Source organism: Pholcus phalangioides, unplaced genomic scaffold (assembly GCF_987345545.1).
Source record: "Pholcus phalangioides strain wild (caught in Gottingen) unplaced genomic scaffold, Ppha-v1.0 ptg000042l_1, whole genome shotgun sequence".
Taxonomy (NCBI): domain Eukaryota; kingdom Metazoa; phylum Arthropoda; class Arachnida; order Araneae; family Pholcidae; genus Pholcus; species Pholcus phalangioides.
Genome location: NW_028301628.1, coordinates 8,128,527 through 8,151,628, shown reverse-complemented (window position 1 = coordinate 8,151,628; position 23,102 = coordinate 8,128,527). Strand labels below are relative to the sequence as shown.

General features: G+C 37.9%; 1 protein-coding gene across 1 annotated transcript in view; it reads left to right on the top strand.

Annotated features, from left to right (window-relative positions):
- The window catches only part of LOC149064414 (paramyosin-like), a 46,975-nt gene that overhangs the window by 11,609 nt on the left and 12,264 nt on the right, over window positions 1-23,102 (top strand). The window contains exons 2-10 of the mRNA XM_089254657.1: window positions 515-571; window positions 6,766-6,852; window positions 8,549-8,715; window positions 9,017-9,095; window positions 10,700-10,945; window positions 11,719-11,915; window positions 13,905-14,037; window positions 15,549-15,765; window positions 16,700-16,940. Of these exons, the coding sequence (XP_089110783.1) occupies window positions 515-571; window positions 6,766-6,852; window positions 8,549-8,715; window positions 9,017-9,095; window positions 10,700-10,945; window positions 11,719-11,915; window positions 13,905-14,037; window positions 15,549-15,765; window positions 16,700-16,940 (1,424 nt within the window). The remainder of the gene's footprint in view (window positions 1-514; window positions 572-6,765; window positions 6,853-8,548; window positions 8,716-9,016; window positions 9,096-10,699; window positions 10,946-11,718; window positions 11,916-13,904; window positions 14,038-15,548; window positions 15,766-16,699; window positions 16,941-23,102) is intronic.

The following is a 23,102-nucleotide window of genomic DNA, read 5'->3' as shown; positions in this document are numbered from 1 at the left end:
GGGGGGGGGGGGGGAGGTCGTCTTCAACACATAGCTCAAATGTGGCCCTCGGAGTATCCTACGGTGGCCCCGCCGATCAGTTTTATTAAACTGTAAAAAAACATTGAAATACGATTAAATAGGAAAAAACGATAAAGCTCGTATATCGCTACCATTAACGCTGGGTGTCTGATATATTACCAGGGTCGTCCTAACAAGTTGGCGTGGCCCCAGAAAGTGTTTGAGGACCCCCCTCAATTGCATTATTTAATGAAGGGAAAATTGGCAGCCAAAAAAGCATACTCAATTATACAATTCCGCAGAAATTATTGAAAGCCACTAAATGAAATAAATCGTTTCAGAATTTTCAAAAGAATTAATTTCAGAATTTTTGAAATGAATAATTTCAGAATTTTTGAAGCAAATAATTTCACAATCTTTGAAATAAATAATTTCAAATCAACATTTGATAATTAATTAATGAAATTTTAGAATATGCTATGAACTGAAATGCGTATCAATTGTTTTCTTCCAGGATAAAGTGCGACTTTTGCAAGAAGATCTGGAGTCTGAGAGAGAACTTAGGCAAAGGGTATGTGCATGGAGAAACAGCTTATTTTGTTGAAAATTTGTTTTCTATTCTAAGTGATATTGGGAATGATTTTATGAGTATCATGGCTTCTAATTTTGCAGTGATATCCTCTGCTAACGAAGACTTTTTTGTGATTTTTATGCCTCGGCTAACGAATATAGATTCGGCTGACGGACATTTTCTTGACGTGCTAACATAAAATAGCCGCGTCGTGAGCTGAATTTTAGCGCCAATCGTCATCAGCATTACTTATTTCTGCTTCTTTATCAGAGAAGAGTGACTCATTTCTGCCCATGGAATGTCCATCGAGTGAACATTTCCATGGGCTAACACGTTTGTACCATTTGGTGACTCCGTCGAGCCTCCAGGCGGTATGCACGATTGGCTGGCTCTCACAGCTCAACACCAAGCACCAACACATTGACATCAGCATTACTGTCACTCGATGTCCACCTCGGAATCTTTTCCCACATGTACCTCCACTCTACTTTCTGAAATTTTTTAAATCATTTCCTGTAACATGAAAGACTCAACTTATAGAAAATTTATTGGGAAAAAAAAAGGGAGGGAGTGCCTATGTTTTCATAGCACTTATCTTTTCCATCTGCTTGTTTCAGACACAGAAATGAGCCTTACCAAATCACAAATGGATGAAGGCACCTACGAACTCGACTGGGTTGTGTCAACACCAGCTTTAGTTGGTTGTGGACATTTAGAGAGATATTAAAAGATCTTCAATATCTCATCTCTCCCTAATTCTCAATTATACAATTTTGAAGCTGTTCATTTTATCCTTCGGCTAGTTTTTGTCTTTTCTACAATGCTTTTTAGTGTTTTTTGAAACTTATTTCAAATTTTGAGCAGTGCCTGTAAAAAAATTGACCGATTTTCTATAGAAACCTATGGGGAATAACGTTTTTATGAGATTTCGGTATTAATTATGTGTTCATTAGCAGAGTATCACTATATTTTATTTATAGCTCCTGAACGTTGATATTAGGTATTGGATCATGTTTGATGTGAGCTGTTGCGTATAAACTGGTTATCACTTGCAAGAAGAAAAATATGTCCAGTGCCCACACAAGGCCCGTTTACACGGGAAATGGAAAAAGCTTGTTTAAAACCGGGTCCAAGGATTTTTGCTAAAACCTATTTAAATGGACCGGCATTTCAAACCCACTTTACTGAAATCGTCGGAAATTCGCGCGCAAAGAATTATTGGAAAGGAGGTTACAACCCTCAAAGATCCGCAAGAAAAGGGGGCAAAGCCTGTTCCCGCATTTTTCCCTACGAAGGAGGAAAAAAAGTCGTCAAAGGGGTGCCAGGACTTTCAATGCTACTACAATATTGTGCATGTAAACGGGCAACAGTTACTAATACTAAATCTCTGGAGAATTTCTAATCAATTGGCGGTATGTGTTCAGTGTGCATATGCCTGGTACCCGACGTATTCAAATGACGCCAGAGTGCTGAGTTCAAATTGGAGAAAAGTTCGGAAAGGACATCAGGGAATATGAGGGAAAGGGGCGTTGTGTGTGTATGTCCGTCAGTTTTCGCTGTTCTTTCATAACTTTTTGAATTCAAATATCTTGGCGAATATTGCACTTAGAAACATTGAATTTTTTCTGTTGACCTCAGGAGAGATACAGGGCAACAACTTTCTAATTGGATGTTAGGGGACAAGTAGACCGTATAAAAATGAAGATTTTTTTATTTTGTGACACATTGTATTTCCACTCTCACAATCGGTACAATGTAATTTTTTAACGCCTTCTGAGCATTTTTTTAACCCGGAATCTTACCTCCATGCCGGACGGTTGATGAGAGAAAGGCACCGCATTAGCACTTATATGACACCCCAGTATATATGTGTGTTGTGGGTGTGGTGTTCACTGTGGAGAGACTTCTTGACTGGGAAGTCGACTCGAAGTTGAACCAACTTCAGCCGCTCGGATTAATCCGTGTGAAGGTGCTGGTGCACCGCACCCTTTTGCGCCCTCGATTACGCAGGCAGCTCTGGACATTTGTGTGTTTTCACACACATGTTTTCGTCATCAGAAAATCTAAGTCTCACAGAATTGGAACGTTCTTTAAATGAAATTACCCCTTTCAAACATGTTTAATTCAATCCAGATTCATTCCTCGAGCGATTAAGATGCCCCCTCTTTGAGCAATGTTTGGCACAATCAGAATGTACGGGATTGACGCAGACACGACGTCGAGATAATTAAGAAGTCAATGTTATGTTTACGTTCAACCCCTTTCAGACATGTGTGATTCGATCGTAATGCACCGAATTCATTCCTAGAGTAAGCAATTAAGGCCAGAAAAAATGTGAATTTCTCTCTGACGATTATTATCAGTACCTTTCATTCATTGAGAAAAAAAAGGTGAAAAACGAGTAGTAATATTACTTTTTTTTTAGGAATTAGAAACACCGCCGTCATTCCTAGTGACTAATGACACAATTAATCATGGTTGGTGAAGAAACAGTGAAAAAAAAACTGCGAGAATTAGAATAAAAATAAATAACTGTGTTTCAAAGTTGAAGAAAAAGGAAAGACGGAGGAAAGGAGGAAAAAAAAATGAAGATGGAAGTTTCCAGAAATATCTTTGAAGTAAGAAAGAAAGTTATTTGCCGCCCTCGTTTGGCTCGAGCAATGCGAGTTACATGGCATGACCAAACTAGGATGAGCCCCAAGACTTAGTTTTAAATAAAAAAGAATTAACGAGGAAAAAGAAGCTCATTTCTCCTCTTCCTCCTCCTCCTCCTCTCTATCTGTATGAATCATCTTGGGCAAAGACTCTGGAGAAAAAGTACACTGGGAGACTATCCAGGTGATTTTGGAAGGACACATCGATGCTCATGACGGCGCTACATATTAGCTGAAGATGATGTCACTACCGGTTAACCACACGAGGGTTTTAACCGATGTCTGATGCGAAGGAAAGAAAATTCAACTGCCTCTACGTGGAATAGAACCCACGTCTCCTCTCGCATGCCGGGCAAGCACTGGACCACTACGATACAGAATTAACGAACTTTTTCCCTTAGAGCTTATATCGCGCTGAACGGGACCGTACATGGACAGTCAGACCTAACTCCGATAATAGCTTCCAAACATTGACATTTTTACTACCACGTGGCGACTTATCTGTAGATGATGTGACTCTCCGATAGCTCATATAAAAGTTTTCATGTGAAGGTGGCTCATATCATTCAGGGGAAAAAAAATCCAACCTCCTCTACGGGGAACCGAACGCATGTCCTCTCACATGCCGGAAGAACGCGCTAGACCACTACACTACAGAGGCAACAAACCTCTTTCCTTATGGCTTATATGCGCTGAACAGAACCGTACCTGGGAAGTCAGGCCTAACTCGGCTCTAATACCACACATACATTGACATTTTTGCCGCCAGATGGCGATTTATATGAAGTTAATGAATCTGCCCGGTAAAGGCAGTTGAACGATGAAAATAAGAATGATCATAATGACTCTTAATACTAAACAGAAAAATAATACAGTGCTTGGACATACAGAGGGGTAATAAAATAACTTCTGGTATACGTGCCTCCCTAATGGCTGTAAAATTCACCTAACGCTGATGATATTAGAGATATAGGTGTTTCAGAATATGCGCTCGAGAATGCGATGAAAAATAAAAACTTCGCTCTCGCAGTTAAGAGGCTACAGCAACAAAATTTCGAAAATTTCAAATGACGACACTCACTTTCATGCATTGTGAAGTGATCGGCGCATTAAAAAAACCATAAATGTGGCGTTGGAGCGGTTCCTTTAGCGTGATAAACGCTGGCGCTAGATGAAGACCAAGAAACCTGTAGAAACAGCCAAAGCAGATCACGTTTCTGCAGCAGAAAGTCTCCCACAGAAGAGATAGCGCACCAAACTTTTAGTGGGATCTTTTTTCTACGTCTGCGTTGGTGCTTATGGTGCTTATGTTATATATCGTTATAACGCCATTCATGGTTTCTCACTGAGCCATGGTTTCTCATTTTCCGAAATTTTATTGCTGCAACCATAAGAGCGAAGTTTTTATTTCTCATCTTATTCTCGAGCGCGTACTCTGAATCTCCTACATCTCGAATATCTTTTTTCATTTTTTCGTTTTTGAGGCTAGGGGCTTGTGCATCGGAAAAGTTATTTTATGACCACCCTGTATTTGCCTGTTAATGGTGATGAAGTCCAATAAACCTTCAAGAACATAAGAATAAAGAACACTTTTATAGACAGAGATGCAACCTTGCACGTTTGAGTGAATTTTAGGTTCCCGAAAAAGAAGGGCCTGCTTTTTGAAAGGAGATTTTGTTTTGCCTGACAGATGTATGTTTGCCAAAAATCGACGCCAGTATTCATCTTTGGTGAGCGTGTGTTCACGCTTTTGTGAATACTCGTGTATATTGACGGATACAGTTCGTTGTATTTTTAACTCCAAGGCATCGAAAAAAAGTGGCTATTTAGACATCTTGACGATGAACTTCCCATTCCCACACGAACATATAAAGATAGTATTTTCTTTCACAACAAAAAAAAACTAAAATAAAACATGTGTTATATTGGTGAGCGATGTACTATAATATGCGTCAACCAAGAGTAGGGGGCGTTACCACGCCTTTTTCTAAAAAAGAAAACGGAAAGGGTGATACAGTTAGCAATAAGGTGAGACAAGAAACCTCTCTATGAGTAGCAAGTACGTAAATAATATCAACAGGCAAGAAGATTTTCACGAGTTAACTCGACGCCAAAAAAAAGGTGCTGAAGCTTCATTTATGTCTACTTTACACAAAACAGATACGTAGAATTGTTGGATCACGTGACGTGGGTTAGGCCAGTTCAAAGTCGCTTCCGAACGTCTAAACAAATTTGCAAAAAAAAAAAAACCACTTTCTGATTAGTGGAAAAAAATGTCAAAAAGTCTATACAGTCACGAAATTGAGCGGTGATACGATAATTGAGAATTTTAACGGGTTGGTTGTTCGGCTGAATCACTTCTATAATACGAATTCCCGTACAAAAACGTCTTTAGAGAATGAACTACTGTGAAACCAAAAATATACAGGACCTTAGGTAAGGTGGTGTTCTGGGGGAGAGTCTCGTACTTAGCTGGAAGTTACAGCTTACATATTTACTACTTATTCTCGGAAAGGACAACTAACAAGTTGACAACTATAAGTTAGTTTTTAAGTTTTTCAAAAAACTAATAAAAGTTTGGAAAGTCAGCGTTTCCTCTATTCTTTTTTTGAAGCAATTTTTAATGTCTATTTTAAAATTGTTCAGCTGGAGTGCGTCGAGATTGTGTACCATTTAATACCGGTTATGCTTTTCAACCATTATAGATAAAGGTATAGCATTCCTTGATGCCAAAGAATGATAAGCGAAACTTACGAAACAGTTTGATAACGGATGACCGTGAATTGTTTCCGTAAATCAGGCTTCGAACGTGATCAAGAAATTCTGCAGTGATGCTGATTCCAGAACAGTGGAATAATACAGCAGCTAAGATCAATTATTATAATTATAATCATTAAAATTTGGGATAAAGGTTCGTAACTGATGATAACATCTTATCAATTGGTAATTATCATCCTACGTGAATGTTAATGATTAAGTTGCAATTTGTAGTCATTTTACACATCCAGGATAGATTAATCGGACAATTCGAATTCTGGACAATTCGAAGACTTTTTTCCAGTCACTTTGGACTTCGAATTAATCGAGTTCGATTGTATATGCTCCTCATTTTCAGTGATCTTAGAATTCAAACACTATCTCAACTAATATTACACTTAGAAACATAGAATTTTTTTTTGGTTCAGTTCAGTCGAGACGGGGAAAAAACTTTTTTGATTGGAAATTAATGGGCACGAGAACAAAAACAGGAGTATGCATAAAACCAATTTTTTATCCCCGTACATATACGGCCCCTTGTAAAAAATAATAACGTATCTAAAATGGCCAAGTTATTTGTATACTTTTTTCTAATTGAAAGTATGTTTCTGTAATATACGGTTCACGAGACATTTTAGCTGAAATAGACTTCAATTTTCACCTTGTATGATTTTGTTTTGTGACAGCTGAAAATTAAAATAGTGTAGTTGGTAAAAATTTTCAATTTTTTCACATAAAATTATATGATTTCAATTTTAAGAAGAAGTATATTTGTAATTGCAGATCGAAAGAGAAAAATCCGACCTGACCATCCATTTGATGCAAATCAGCGAGAGACTGGAGGAAGCCGAAGGCAGCAGCGAAAGCCAGGTTAGCCGATAATATTATTATGCAATTTAAGTATTATAATTAATGTTTTTTTAATAATATAATGAATGTGTAATTAATTAATACAATTAATGTAAGTCTCATCACCCTGATAATAACAACGTAAATAATTAATAACTTGATATTAACTGGCGAAGGTCACTTGAAGAAGGAGTAAAACAGTGTTCTTCAATCTTTTTACACTTGCGGACGGTGAATATGGTTAAAAAATCTCGCGGACCGTCGGAAGTTGAAAAAATGATTTGAGGACTAATAAAAAAATGAATAAATAAGAGAAATAAACAATTTTGCGGACTGGGCAAAAAATAAAGAAATGCGAGAAATAAATTGCGGACCGGCACAAAGTGCATAGGTAAAGAGAAATAGTTTGAAGACCAGCAAAAAAGTGAATAAATAAATAATAGAAGTAGTTTGCGGACCGGCAAAAATATATATAAACAGGAGAAATAATTTGAGAGGAACGTTAATAAACAAATAAATGAAATAATGTGCATACCTGCGCGAAAGTAATACATAAATAAGAGAGATAGTTTGAGGACTGGCGAAAACACTGAACAAGTAAGAGAAATAATTTGCGGACTGCCAAAAATATTCATAAACAGAAGAAATCATTTGAGGACCCCCTATAAGTAGATAAGAAAAATGATTTGTGGACCTGCTATGGCTAAGACAAAAAGGATAACTAACATAGACAACTACTACTACTTAACCGTAACTGTAGGCCTACATGCACCTCGTACACATTCCTCTACGGCATTTCTAACGAATCAGTACATGCCGGGATGTGTGTTCTGAGCGTATGTATAGCCCTGACGTATTTTTGTTGTCAGAATTTTGCTTGCTTCGCTTCGTGTTCTTGCTGGTATTTCCATCTGCCTTCCGTATTCTGAAGTAGAGATGGTAAATGCTTGAATTTTCATGTTATGTCAGTATCGTGTTATAGGTTTGCCTGTTCTCTGCGTAGAGACTTTTTCAACTGGAAGACCGGCTCGCATTCACGCCTCGAAGTTGGAAAGCCGCAGAAAATCATCTTCAGCCGACCACCACTGTGTGTCAACGGAGTTCGAGTCTGGATCCTCATGATGTCCAATATGATTCCCACACGACCGCACAAATATAGACCAAAGTACAAACGAATATAGACTACATTTTATTTCTTTAAGTACAAAATTATGCAGCGGTTACATGAATTGAACAAAATGTTTCGTGGACCGGCAGGAAATATCCGCGGATCAGCAGAAAATTCCCACGGACCTGCGATTTAAGAGCACTCGTAAAAAAGTAAAAATTTTAGGAAACCTAGTTAAAAATATTACGATTATCTTAAAATCTCTTGTTGTCTCTTATAAACCTTATAACTCCCTAAAACTCTCATAAATATATTTTAATGTTTTCCTTCACTGGTACTTATTCCAGCCTGGGTGTCTCGAGGTTTCTCCAGTTTCTCCAGTTTCCGGTACTTATTCCAACAAATGTGGTACTTCTCCACAAAATAATTTTCATTCGAATGTTATTTTTGAGCCCACACTTTTACCAACCAGGATGACAAATGTCGGTTGAACTCATTAAAATGTCTCGTGTTTCTAGAATTATATAAACCAAACCTAAGACTACTTACAGTAGTTGATAAGGATTAAAAATTAGGGAATGGTTCCTGATTTCTATGTTTTATTCCTAGATCGAGATGAACAAGAAGAGAGACACGGAGTTGGCGAAACTGAGAAAGTTGCTTGAGGACGTCCACCTCGAGAGTGAAGAGACTACCCATCATTTGCGCAAGAAGCACCAAGAATCACTCATCGACCTCCAGGACCAATTGGACCAGGCCAACAAGGCCAGGGCCAAGTTAGTATCACGCTCGAATGAGATACATACTGGTATCTTTCATAAAGAATACCGATACCCCTACCTTTATCGTCCAGAAAATACCGAAGACGTATTGATTAAATAAGAAAAATTTAAAGAATCAAAATATTTACAACCTTTGTTAATATTATCAATACGCATTATAAAAAGTAATATTATCATAACAAATAATTTCCTGAACATCATGGATTGTTATTAAAACGGATAGAAATGATTATGGTAGTTTTTATTCCCAACATGTGATCATTATATCTAATTTTTTTGTAATCTGTTTCTCCAGGATCGAAAGGGAGAAGCAAAAATTTCAGGCTGAGGTTTACGAACTGCTTTCTCAGGTTGAAAATGCCAACAAGGATAGGGTAATTATCTCTTTGTTTGTTATAATTGATATATTCTTCTTTTCCGTTGCTGATATTATTAAATTTATTCTAATTTTAATCTTGATAATATTTTATTAATTCTAGTTCTATTGGTGATAATATTCAACTTATTCCAATTCTATTCTTATATATTCTTCATTTGATTCCACTTTTGATTATTACTTTATTTATTTCTGTTGTGTCCTGATATTACTTTATTTGATTTAATCTCATTTTTGATACTCTTGCACGTATTTCTATTCTCATACTTTACATTTTATTCCAATCTTCAAATTAACAATCTTTATTTATTTTAATTCTATTTTGATAGACTTCACTTGATTCTATTCTTGACATTCTATATTTAATTATTTCTTGATCTTTTACCAATTCTATACTTGATTTTGTACATTTTATTGTATTCTGCTTTTGATATCACGTTATTTATTTTGATTCTAATTCGATACTCTTCACTTGACTCTATTCTTAATATTCTACATTTAATTCCATTCTTAATATTCTACATTTAATTCCATTCTTAATATTCTACATCTAATTTCTTCTTAATACTCTACATTTAATTTCATTCTTAACATTATACATTTTATATATATTGTATTCTGTTCTTAATATTACTTCATTTATTTTATTTCTATTTTTGTGCTCTTCATTTGACTCAACTCTTGATGTTCTGCATTTGACTCAACTCTTGATGTTCTGCATTTGATTCTATTCTTGATATGCTACTTTTTATTTCACTCTTGATGTTCTACATTTTATACTACTACGATGTTCTAAATTTTGTTCTACTCTTAATATTAAATTTTTTTTTTATTTTTGATATTATAAAATTTATTCTACTCTCGAATCTTGACTTTCTATATTTATGCTATTCTTGATAAATAGTCAAGAAGAATTCATTCATATAATTACTATTAGATTGTTAAACATGTTATATGTTACACTCGGTAAATAAATGATGAAATTTTGTATTTGATTCTCTATTCTTGATATTTTACATTTCACTATATTCTTGATATTTTACATTTCACTATATTCTTGATATTTTACATTTCACTATATTCTTGATATTTTACATTTCACTATATTCTTGATATTTTACATTTCACTATATTCTTGATATTTTACATTTCACTATATTCTTGATATTTTACATTTCACTATATTCTTGATATTTTACATTTCACTATATTCTTGATATTTCACATTTCACTATATTCTTGATATTTCACATTTCACTATATTCTTGATATTTTACATTTCTTTATATTCGATATTTTACATTTCTTTATATTCGATATTTTACATTTCACCTTATCCTTGATATTTTACATTTCACCTTATCCTTGATATTTTACATTTCACCTTATCCTTGATATTTTACATTTCACTCTAGTTTTGATATTTTGTTTTTGATTATTATTCTTGATGTTATTTTATTATGTTTATTCTCAACACTTGATTCTATTGTTGAACAAGTAACTGTATTTCATTTATATTAAGAATTTAAGAATCGCATGTATGAGAGTCCCCCCCCCCCTCCACATGCTATAGATGTTTCATGTTTTACTATACTTGAACAGATTTCCGCTCAAAAGACAGTCGAGAAGCTGGAGATAACGATACACGACTTGAACATCCGTATCGAGGAACTGAACAGGACTGTGATCGAGACCACGGCCCAGAGAAGCAGGCTCAGTTCTGAAAATTCCGAACTCATGAAGGAGGTACAAGAGTACAAAGTTTCTCTGGACAATATGAATCATCTGAAGAGTCAACTGGCTACAGGCCTGGAAGAGACCCGAAGGAGATTGGAAGATGAAGAAAGGGTGAGGCCATAATAAATGCATAACTTCTATTAATAAAAATACACAAGGTGTCGCATAAATTCGTAAATAGTTCAAAAATTGATAAAAATATTGAAGAAATTGGTGTATTTGAATGTGCGGTGCGCGCAAAAGTTATTCTTTCGAATGGGGATTTTTCTTTTTTTGGTGCAGGGGAAAAAAATTAGTTCGAATTTTCGTCTCTATTCACAAAATTTTAACTAATTTTTTTTTCTGCACCAAGAAAATAATTTTTAGAAAATAACTTTTTCGCAAACCACATTCAAATATTTGAATTCTCTTTCAATTCTTATGAATTTTTAAACTATTCACGAATTTAAGGGACACACACCCCATGGAAAAGCCGAAAATTTTTTTTCGGTTTCTCCAATTATTTTCTCGCTACTAATGTTTTCGGAGAATTCTTTACATTTTTCAAACTAAATAAATTTGTAGCTTAAAAAATTAGTCTGGTTCAACCTTAGCTTCAAAAGATGCGAAGCAAAGAAAAACTTCCGATGAAGAAAACATTGATATCATAAACCGCAACAAAAAACGATTTTTCCCATGTTATATTGGTTCGTTCCGTACCCAGCGAAAGTGATAATAATATCCGAATGATATCATTATCCATGGTTCTAATAAGCGACGTATACTGTAGATAATTTAAAATTGAACTGAACAAATTCGAACTGAGAATTGAACTCATAATAATTGAGTAATATGAATTTTAGGAGTTTTTTTTTACTTATGTCTCTTTTGATTTCATTCGATAGAGGAGATCATCGCTTGAGCAAACGGTTCATACTCTGGAGGTCGAGGTCGAGAGTTTGAAGACTCAACTGGACGAGGACACCGAGATGAGAATGGAGCTCGAACGCCAACTTCAAAAAGCAAACGGAGATGCCGCAACGTGGAAATCGAAATACGAAGCCGAATGCCAATCTCATGCCGACGAAGTTGACGAATTGAGGTTTGTGGAAGCCGTATCTATAATCGAAAAATGAAAATTTCATATATTTAAACGAAAGTTTCCAATGAAATGAATTTTGTTCATTGCGCACTTTCTGCAGAATTGTTTTTCCCACATCGCCCCCAAAAGCCAGCCCACAAGATCCTCTGCTATACCCCTGTGGGGAGGAGAGTTCTTAATCTTTTTCAGTCGTGACCCAAAATCACCAAAAAAAAAATCAGCTTTGAGACCCATGGTATTGTTTGTTTTTCGAAATTATTGGGATCAGTGACGTATCAGGCGCATTTATAATTGTACTGTGAGTTTATTTGTACGATCCATCTCAATGTTCCTTCGAACCAAGTTCGGGTTGTGACTCATTGCTCGAGAATCTCTTGATGTAAGAGCATTTATACAACCCATTTCGGTAGTTCCGGCGATCCATAGCTCAGGGGGGGGGGGGCACTGGCTGTCAGTGAATTCGAACGACCCATCTCAGAAGCCTCTGCGAATGAAGTTTGGGTCGCAACGCTTAGGTTAGGAGCCCCTGTCTGTTAATAGAATTAAACGATCCATCTCGGAAGCCCTGTAGGCCAAAACCCCCTGTCTACCGCCTCCCTGGACTATTCCATCATCCACCGTGGGGAGCGATATTGCCTACGTTGGGAAACATTGATTTATATACAGGGTGCATAGCAAATACAGGTAAGGCATATTACTGGTGAACCGTTGATCTTAGAGGTGTACTTCCAATTAGAGAAAATATCCAAATACTGTACTCCAGTAATCAGATATGCCATTCATGTTTCAAGGGACTGTATAGTTATCAAAATTAAAAAAAATATCATTTTATATAAACCCCATGTGCCCCAAAACCCAATTAGAAAGTTGTTGCCCTGACTCTCCTGATGCCAAATAAAGAAAAATTCCATGTTCCTAAGTACAATATTCACTGAGATGACATGAATGTCGCTCTTCACTTGTTAATACAAGATATAGGGAAGACTGGACGTTGTGAAGATATTTATTATTTGAGATGTTAATTTTTTTTTTAAGGAAGGATAAACTCATCTCTGCCTCTACCGGGAGTCGAACCCGGGTCCTTCGATTACCGGACGAGTACTCTGACTACTAAGCTACAGAGGAGATAGAGATTTTCCTTCGCTAGAGCGTATATATGTGCCGAACGGAACCGTGCAATGGACGGTGAACCGATCAGCCAATAGCTCATGGACAAGCACTAGTCCAATAGCTCCAAAGCACTCGTCCGGAAATCGAGGGACCCGGGTTCGACTCCCGGTAGAGGCAGAGATGAGTTTTTCCTTCCTTAAAAAAAAAATTAACATCTCAAATATATCTTCACAACATCCAGTCTTCCCCACATCTTGTATTCACTGAGATATTCGAAAACGGAGGAAAGTTGGGGAAAAAAGCTCTAAATGCGGGAAAACCCCGTTAAACCCTTATTTAACGCTGTTCCCCCCCCCCCTCCCAAATTTCTTGTTTTTTTAAATTCAAATATCTCAATGAATATTGAACTTAGAAACGTTGAATTTTCTTTTGTTGGTATCAGGAGAGACAGGAAAACAACTTTTTAACTGGGTTTTAGGGCACAAAGGGACTGTAACAAAATTCAATTTTTTTGTATTTTGATAGGTATGCAACCCTTTGAAACATGAATAACGTATCTGAGTACTAAACGTTATTTAGATAATTTTTCTAATTTTAAGTATGCCTCTAGGATCAACGATTCACCAGTGAAATACCATACGCCGTGCTACCTACGCATCCTGTACATACGCGAACGTGATCATTTTACAGCAGCATGAAGTTGGCTTCGTTGCAATTATGTTCAATATACACGAAAACCAATTTTACGAGATCTCGGTTTCTCGCGGCAAAAGTCTTCTTTCGAAGGAATTTTTACAGATTTTTTTCAAATGTGATTTAAACCTTTGTATATTGATCGCACAATAATGTATAATTTTGTAATTTTGTTTCCCTCTACAGACGCCGATTAGCTCAGAAAACGGCTGAGTATGAGGAGCAACTCCAGTCACTGCTGAACAAATGCAGCGCATTGGAGAAGCACAAGTCAAGGCTGCAGTCTGAAGTTGAAGTTTTGATCATGGACCTCGAAAAGGTGAGGGAGTTTGCTTCAGTTCCGATGAATAAAATCAATTATTTTTTGCCTTCTCTTGGGTGTTGATTTCAGCACCCAACTAGTTAACACCAGTTCAAAAAGCATTGCTATTTTTTGTAACACTTTTGAACCGGTACACGATCCAGTGTATATCGACCGTTGTCAATTTAAGGCATTGCTTCAGTTATATTAAATTTATATATTATATTTATATTAATATTTATATTAAATATATATTACCTATAATAATAAAAATATGTACAGTATGATGATATCGTCATCATCATCCATCCCACGTCTGCCATATTTCAACCACGTGTTTTGTTCAAACGAGTAGTCTGCACTATAACAGACTTTCTACCAGTGAAGGGTATTATTAGCCTCGAAACAGTTGTTTGGTGTGTGAAATATTTTTTGTTTTGAGATTCAACGTTGGACAGTCACTTGTTGTACCAAACTAACGCCACAGATGTAAAAGAATTTTGAAGGAAAAAGAAAACATTGCTCTGAAGTTTTTGAGTCAAATAAGTGTTAAAAAACAATGTTTGAGTGCCCTTGCATGAATTCTTGCACAAAGGTATACGGGTTGTCCCATAAATTCCCTTGGAATATCCTCTAGACAGACGAAGCGCATTTTCACTTGGATGGTGCAGTTAATACTCACAACTGCCGAAATTGGGAACCAGAAAATCCGCACGCTATCTTAGAGGTTCCGTTGCATTCACCTAAAGTGACGGTATGGTGTGGATTTATTGCATCATTTATTCTCGTTCCCTACTTCTACGAGGAATTACGTTGTATAGGTCCGGTGAGATGTTCGATCACCGGGAAGCGATATGCATTGCTGTTACAGAACGGAAATGTTCCGGCTCTGCAAGCACGTCACTGCCTTGCAGACACAAACTTTACGCAAGAGGGAGCTCTTCCACACATTGCAGTGTGTGTATTAAGAATGTTCTTAAAACACATTTTACAGAAGAACGTGTCATCAGCCGGCACTTCCCTAATCTATGGCTTCCCCGATCCCCGGACCTTAATCCATGTGATTTTTGGCTTTGGGGGCATTTGAAACGTCTGGTAAGTCGTGACAATCCAAGAATTTTACCTGACCTTAACGGCAGCATTTCACGCCACGTGCTGAACATTTCCCCGCACACACTTCAGTCAGTTGTGGAACATGCCATCTTGCAATTTCACATGGTATTTATTTTAATGCAAACCATACTTGCATCAATCGGTTGATTTTTTTTATAAACTATAACAAATGTTTAGATGTTTTCGTGAGCAATTATTAAAATTTCGGTTAGTGAATTTAACGATTTACATGCGGAATTCATTTCTCCATGATTCCACGGCCAAGTGTCACAGAAGTTTGTGTGGTTCGTCCAACACCGGCTACGTTAGCGCCATATAACATTTCTCACCTGAGATTTCGTCTTCTGTTTGTTGCATTTTATGGAAATTCGGTTGTGACACGATTCCCGTAACTATTTTTTTTCTTACACAAAAAGGCTACGACGCATGCACAGAACCTGGAGAAGAGATGCTCGCAACTGGAGAAGATGAACCACGATCTCAAGTCTAAAGTCGATGAACTGATATCTCTCCTGGAAGCTGCGCAGAAGGACTTCAGAGCCAAAGTTGCCGAGTTGCAGAAGTTACAGCACGACTACGATAAGGTTAAGGACCAGAGAGATGCTCTCAACAGGGAGAATAAGAAGCTAGCTGGTAATGCGAACATCCTGATCTATCATTTACCAAACGAACCATAATAACTATGTATGCATGTCCATGGTTACGATGGCGTTACATGACTTCATTAACGTTTCATCCAAATAAGATGCTTGCGCATTGACCTATTTATTTATTGATAAAAGGTGCGTTCTATAAGAACTTGGAGTAAAATCATAAAAAAAGCAAGGAATAATATGGGTACAGAAAAAAATGCATTTTGTTTTCAAAGTGTATTTCATGAGATGATATGCAATGGTCCTATCATTCCATCCACTCTTCAAAGCAAATAGAGATAGGCTTTTCTGGAAGCTGTCTCAGAGTGAACCCTACACTACTGAAATAAGTAGTAATTCTCTCACGGAGTTCCTCCTTCAACATCGGAAACAGAAACAAATCGCATTGTTCAAAACTCAGACTGTAAGGGGGGGGGGGGGTTGCGGCATGGTTTTAATATTGAATTTATATATTATGTTTCAGTTGTGATAACATATATCTAGAAAGTGTCGTGAACTGGTAAAAATTTCACTCGTGCAGGGTTCACTGAGGCAGCTTCCAGGAAAAAGCCTTCTATGCTTCCTTTGAAAACGGGATTGAACGATAAGACCATTGTATACCAACTGAGGAAAGATACTTTGAAAAAAATATATATTCTTTGCTGTAACTAGATTTCTCAATTATTAAGTAAAAAATTTCAAGCAATTTTAATTTTTATAATATAATTAATATATCATAATTTATTATTATTATTATTAATAAATTAATACAATATAATTAATATAAAATAAAGTAATAATAATTAAAAAAAGTAAATAATTTCAAGTAATGAACTGCGTTGCATAAGTTCTTATGGAGCATAGTACCTTATATAATTCTTCAAATTTTCACTACTGATCATTGTTAATGGGATGAATTTTCTGTTCCCATTAAGATGAATTGGCCGATGCCAAGGGTCTTCTCAGCGATGCCCAGAGAAGGATTCACGAGATGGAACTGGAAATAAAGCGCCTGGAAACCGAAAGAGAAGAGCTGAACGCTGCCTACCGGGAGGCCGAATCCCTCAGGAAGCAAGAAGAGGCTAAAGCTCAACGCTTGGCCCAGGAACTGGCCCAAATGAGACACGACTACGAGAAGAGGCTCTCGGCTAAAGAAGAAGAACTCGAAGCTCTCAGGTAAGAACTAACGCTATTAGAAATTACAACTATATTCAACTCATGTTTTCCAGGAATGTCAAGTGAGAAGTACGATGGTTACTCTGGACTATTTGATGACGGCATTAAAATGTAAAGAGTTATGAAGTTGAGGAATATGAAGGAAGAAATTCAATTTGGGTAAATGAAAAGCAATCCAGAAATCGAACAGCATTGACCAGTCTAGATTTGAACATGACATGAGATGACGTCAACAGCCTCATACGAATATTTTTCATAATACAGTGACCAAATCACCGAAGCACTTTCAAAGTCCTGCAAAAAAGATGGTTGCCTCTCTTTTTCTAGAAATTCTGAACCAGTGGCTACAACCCCAATCCCAAACAAGAAACAAAGACTGTGCTACCTCATTGTGAAATTTATGTTTGATTGATTGTGTGAGAGATCACTTATTTGGTAACTGCCATACTTGTGCACTGCTTTGGTCACTCATAATGCTTCCACACTTTCTCAGAAATTGTTTTCGCTCCTCGCTCTCTAGGTACTTCCATGCTTGCACACTCTTTTTGTCACTCAACTGGTTCTTTTCTCTCTTGGTCACTATTTGGTTACTAACACACTTACACACTTCATTGCTCATTCCCATACTTACACCTTTCATTGCTCACTCACATACTTACATACTTTATTGCTCACTCGCATGCTTATACACTTTTCCGGTCACTTGTATGCTTGTGTACTGTTCTGGTGACTTGTATGCTTATATACTGTTCTGGTCACTCACATGCTTGCACACTCTCTAGGTCACACACTTAGTCCCTTACTCTCTAAGGCACTCTTGCTCTGACTCACTGATCCCTCCCCCCATCAGTAGTCAGTGGTTGATTCATAGTTTTGTTCCTCAAATTTGCCTCACCTCCGAACTTGCTGCCCTAATCTCTATAGTTCACATAAATCTGTAAACATGCCTTTGTCAACAGTTCAGACATGGCCCTTAGTGATCTTTTTGGTTTCCTCTAATGGAGAGAGACCAAATCATGGCAATTCGCAGATACAAAAGAAGTTGATGGGATGAATTGGCATTTTGAACAGCTTCGAGGCATTCCAGATTTTTTCCAGGAAGAATTTACAAGGACCGCTGATTTGATGCTCAAGAGGGTATTGTTCGGAAAAACAATTCTAGCCTTATAGCCATTAAAATGAATTTTCTGCTAAAATGTTTCGGATCCATCAACGAAGTTTAACGTTGTTTATATTGGTATTTACATTTTTGTGATAAACGGCTGAGCTTCCTAAACTAATGACCCGCAGACCCTCGTGGGTCCATGACGTCTTTCTACGGGAGGGGGGGGGGGGTTCTACAAAGGTCTCGTGTTCAATATGAAATTTTACTCTTTTACACACAAATAAAATACTCTTTATGAGGAAACTAAAAGATATTTTTTTATCTAAAAGGTTGCACGATGTTAAAAAAATCCTATGGGTCCGTGAAATCAAAAGGTAGTTTAAAGAGGGGTCCCCGCAGGGACCCCACATTCTGGAGCGGGGCCCCCTAGGCTGGGATCTTTTGCGGGCCCCTCTTTCAGACTTTTCACGGGCCCCTTCTGTAGTTAATTTATAGCGTAAATAGAAAAAAATGATGAGAACTGTTCCGGGCCCCTGGGCTACAGCCCTGCCAGCCCCCCCTTTGTGGGGGACATGGGTCCCCGGTAAATAAGATATCAAGAACCTCTTGGTGTTCTACATGTTTGATAATAAAGAAAAAAACAATAATTATTATAATATTGTTTTTCTTCGGCCATAAAATCATTAATTTATGGAAACTTGGCCCCCGACATTTCGCATTTACCACGTTTCGTCTCCGGTACATTTTTCATGATATTTCACCCTGCATATTTCGCCCAAGACGGATCCAAGTGGGTGAGTGAGTGACCAAATGTCCAGATGGCATTTCATCCCGTGGGGCAAATGAGTGAGCGATTGAGCGAATACATGTATGAAAGACTTCTCACTCGCTCACTCACCTACTCACTTAGCCCTGTCCGTGGTGAAATATCAGGAGCGAAATGGCGGGGTCGAAATTACCGGGATGAAACATCCTAGTGAAACGTCGGGGGCGAATTGTTGGAAGCGAATTTTCCGGATCCCATATCATCGGGGAGCGATTGAAGCGTCGCGTGCGAAAAATATTTTTAGAGCGCCTACTACGTACTTGACTTTGATTAACCTCTTTGCTACGTCATTGCTTCAAAACCTAGCTCAGCAAAACTTCAGGTAGACCGAAACTTCTGGTCGGTGCTGCCACCTTATGGCACAGGGTGCAAATCATTTTCTGCTTAGCTAAAGGTTTTGTTTGGATTCGTTTGCGAGGACTAAGCAAAAAAGGTTTACGAGGGGTAGAAATTGCATTTCTATATTCGCTCTAAGGAGTTCCCCTCGCAAATCAGGATATCCAGTGTTAAATTTGAGAGCATCACTCGAAAGAGGTGTAAACATGAGCGCTATCGTGAACGCCGTCGTGTCTAACGTCGTGGACAACAGACGCCATGAAAGGCACGTCAAGGAGATGGAAGCCAGGAGAATGGATGAACTGCGCAAGTCCGAACAGCCCGTCGAAGTTAGGGTCGTCGGAGGTGACGTCACCAGCGACGTCATCGTTAAGACAGCCAAGAATGACGTCATTATCGTTAATCCATCAGGTGGTGAATCCAAAAATGAAATACGGTAAACCGTTTCTGTTTTGCCATAATTATGTCATGGGCATTGATGTTATCAAAATACAGTGTAATGCTTGTTTTTGCATCTCATGAATTCATGAATTTCACTCATGTTAAATTTGTTCATGGATGAATATAACGTTCTTCAAAGGTAAAATGCAGAGGCGTATTTACGGGGTGGGGGTGTAGCCCTGGGTATAGCCACAGGATAAAACTTGGCCGACTCGTCATCTGCCATTAATGTGCAATGTGACGTCAGTGTCAGTATTATCGCTACAACCAATAGCTGAATGAATTTTTTTTAATAATTAGACGTAACTTTGGCGTCAAATTGAATAGAAAACTGGTTTTTTTCCCCACTCTCGCCAAGGGGTTCTTTTTTCAGGCGACTTGGCCCGGGGCAAGTTCGGAAGGGCAGCCAATTTGAGAAATGAGTAGTGAAGAAAATTATTATAATTTTATGTAGACTAATTTTGCGGAAAATTTGTAAATCACACAGGGGGGGGGGGGGTAAAACCATAAATCAGCCTCTGACTAGAGGGTGAGGTACTAGTTCAGTGATTGACAAAACAAGTGACCTAGAGAACAACGGGCAAAGTCAGTGATTGATCGAAAGAGTGACCTAATGAGCAGGTCAGTGAGTGACCTAATGAGTAACTTAGAGCGTGTGCAAGCATATGAGTGACCAAAACAGGGAGTGTGAGCATGTGAATGACCAAAATAGTGACCTAGTGAGTGAGGGACCAAATCAGTGAGAGATCAAAAGAGTGACTTAAAGTAAGGGTCCTCAAACTTTAGGAGAGTGCGAGCGACTTTATTTGTTTGAAAACTTGTCGCAGGCCTCTTAAGTGATATGTAAATGAGGCAGCGGGCCGTGCAATTCATCTTAATCTGTGTCGCGTGTTACTTAAATAGTCTGTAAATATGCTGTGGGTCACTCAAGTGATCTAGGAATGCGCCTGCGGTCCGCGTAACATATCTGTGCCGCGTAACATATGTGCCATTCCATTCAGTTTCACAAAATTAAGTTTGAGGTCACATCAGATGACTCGGAGGGCCACATTGGCTCACGGGCTGTGTGCTAAGCAAATATGACCTAGAGAGTGTGCAAACATGAGAGTGACTAAAAGCTGTGACCTAGGGACTGTATATAAGCATGTGAGCGACCAAAGTGTTGCCCAGACATGAGAGTGACTAAAAGCCGTGACCTAGGGACTGTATATAAGCATGTGAGCGACCAAAGTGTTGCCCAGACATGAGAGTGACTAAAAGCTGTGACCTAGGGACTGTATATAAGCATGTGAGCGACCAAAGTGTTGCCCAGACAGCAAGGTCAGTGAGTGACCAAGAAAATTTATAAGCATGTGTGAGTGACTTACAATATAAATTCATTACAAAAAAATATGTTTGATATACAGGGTGTCCTCTGAGTCTTAACTCGGCCTTTATCTCATCAACCGTTCGTCGTGGAGGTGTGGGTCCTACTTTAAAAAAAAAAAAAATGCTCAAAACCTGTTTAGAAATCACGCTGTACCAGTTTGAAGAGCGAAAATACAGTGTGTCATAAAGTAAAAAAAAAGTCTAAATGTTTATACATTCCCCCTCCTGTTTTCTAACTTGCAATTGGAAAGTTACTGCCCTGTTTTTCCTGAGGCTAACACTCTTCTAAGTGCAATATTCGCTGAGATTGGATTTTGATTCCCAAAAACTCCGAGAAAAAGATGGGAAAGAACAGCAGAAACTAACGGACGATTCTTCTTTCTCCTCCTTTTTTATGCTGCTCTTTCCCAACTTCTCTCAGATTTTAAATCCAAATATCTCAGCGAATATTGCAGAGTGGAATTTTGTTTTTTTAAGCTCAAGAAAGGCAGGGCAAGTTTTCTAATTGAAAGTTAGAGGACAGGGAACCGTATAAATATATTTATACGCTCTTGAAACTGGTACAGCGTGATTCCCGAACACACTTTGAGCATTTCTGGAAGTGAAGCCGGGTTTTCCTAGAAGCAGATTTCTACAGCGCGTGCAGCGTGAAAACTCTGATTGGTCAAAAAATCCTGAATTTCAAATTTTTAACCAATCAAGCGTTTTCACGCTGCACACGACGCAGAAATTCTACTGCTAGGAAAATCCGGCTTTAGACCACGCCTCTACGACGAACAGTTGATGAGATAAAGGCCGAATCAGGACTCACAGGCTATCCTGAGTATATATGTTTTAATTTATTTTACCGGAAATGCCGGGCTCCCAAAAACGCGGGGCCCGTTGTGACCACACCTGTCACATACCCCTGAGGACGGCTTTGCTTAAGTATGTACCATTATGGAGAATCAGGGAATATTCCGTTAGTTGTTTCGTGATCTGGTAATCACTGGAGTAGCCCTTAAAAGAAAAAAAAAAAACAAAGCTGAATGTCAAACAAGAGTCTTTTATATAGGGTTGCCAAATAATACAACGCTAATGATGTTTTCTTTCGTGTTTGTCACTGAATTCGGTGACATCTTTTTCATCGACCGGTTTCATCGTCATCGTTTACTTCTGGCATTGAAGTGAGCGTCATCACCCTACGGAGGACATCAATCCGTTCCGAAATTCCTTCAGAAAACATCTTGTGTAAAAACAGACATGGAGGAGGGGGGAACCTTAAATTGGGTCCTTCCTGTGTGTGAAGGCAACATGAGAGAGAAGCAGCTATGTTTAGCATGTCCTACTTTTTGATCATAGGAAAAAAAAAAAAGAGAAGCAGGGTGAGACATCTTTCTGTGCTCATCTTTGGAGGCACTTCCGAGTCACGCGCGAAACACCGATCCCGTTTCGAAAAGATCAAAATTTTTTCCGACTCTCTATCTGGAGGGTGCACAACCTTTTGAGTCCGCGATTCCGATATGCGGCATTTCTGCCACTCGCTCACCAGAAACTTGCACAGATAAGATAACCATATGACACATATTTTAAGAAGCTTTCCCGTCATTTTGGTTGTTCCAACATTTCCATAAAAAAACTGCCCCGTTTTTTCCCCCTTATTTTCAATGAAACTTACTTGAATGTTTGAAATATAGGGTTGAGATTATTCTCATGATTTATAAATTAATGCGTTTGACAATATTTTCGGCTATGATTGGCAACTTCATATTTGACTTTGACCATTTCTTTTTTCACTGAAATTGGCAACCTTACTTGCCTTTTACAGCTTTTTTGGCTGTAATTAGCAACCTTATTAGCTTTAGACATTTTTTGGCTGCAATTGACAACCTTACTTGTCTTAGATAACTTTTGCTATAACTGGCAACTTTAGATAACTTTTGCTATAATTGGCAACTTCACTTATATTTGATAATTTTTTAGGCTATAGTTGGCGATATTCCGTATGGATTCCGTATTTTATGAAGGAGATATGGTCAGTCAAGGCTTTTATTGTGTTGAATGTATTGATACTTTTCTACAGGAACCGATTTCGCTCGCCGCATCC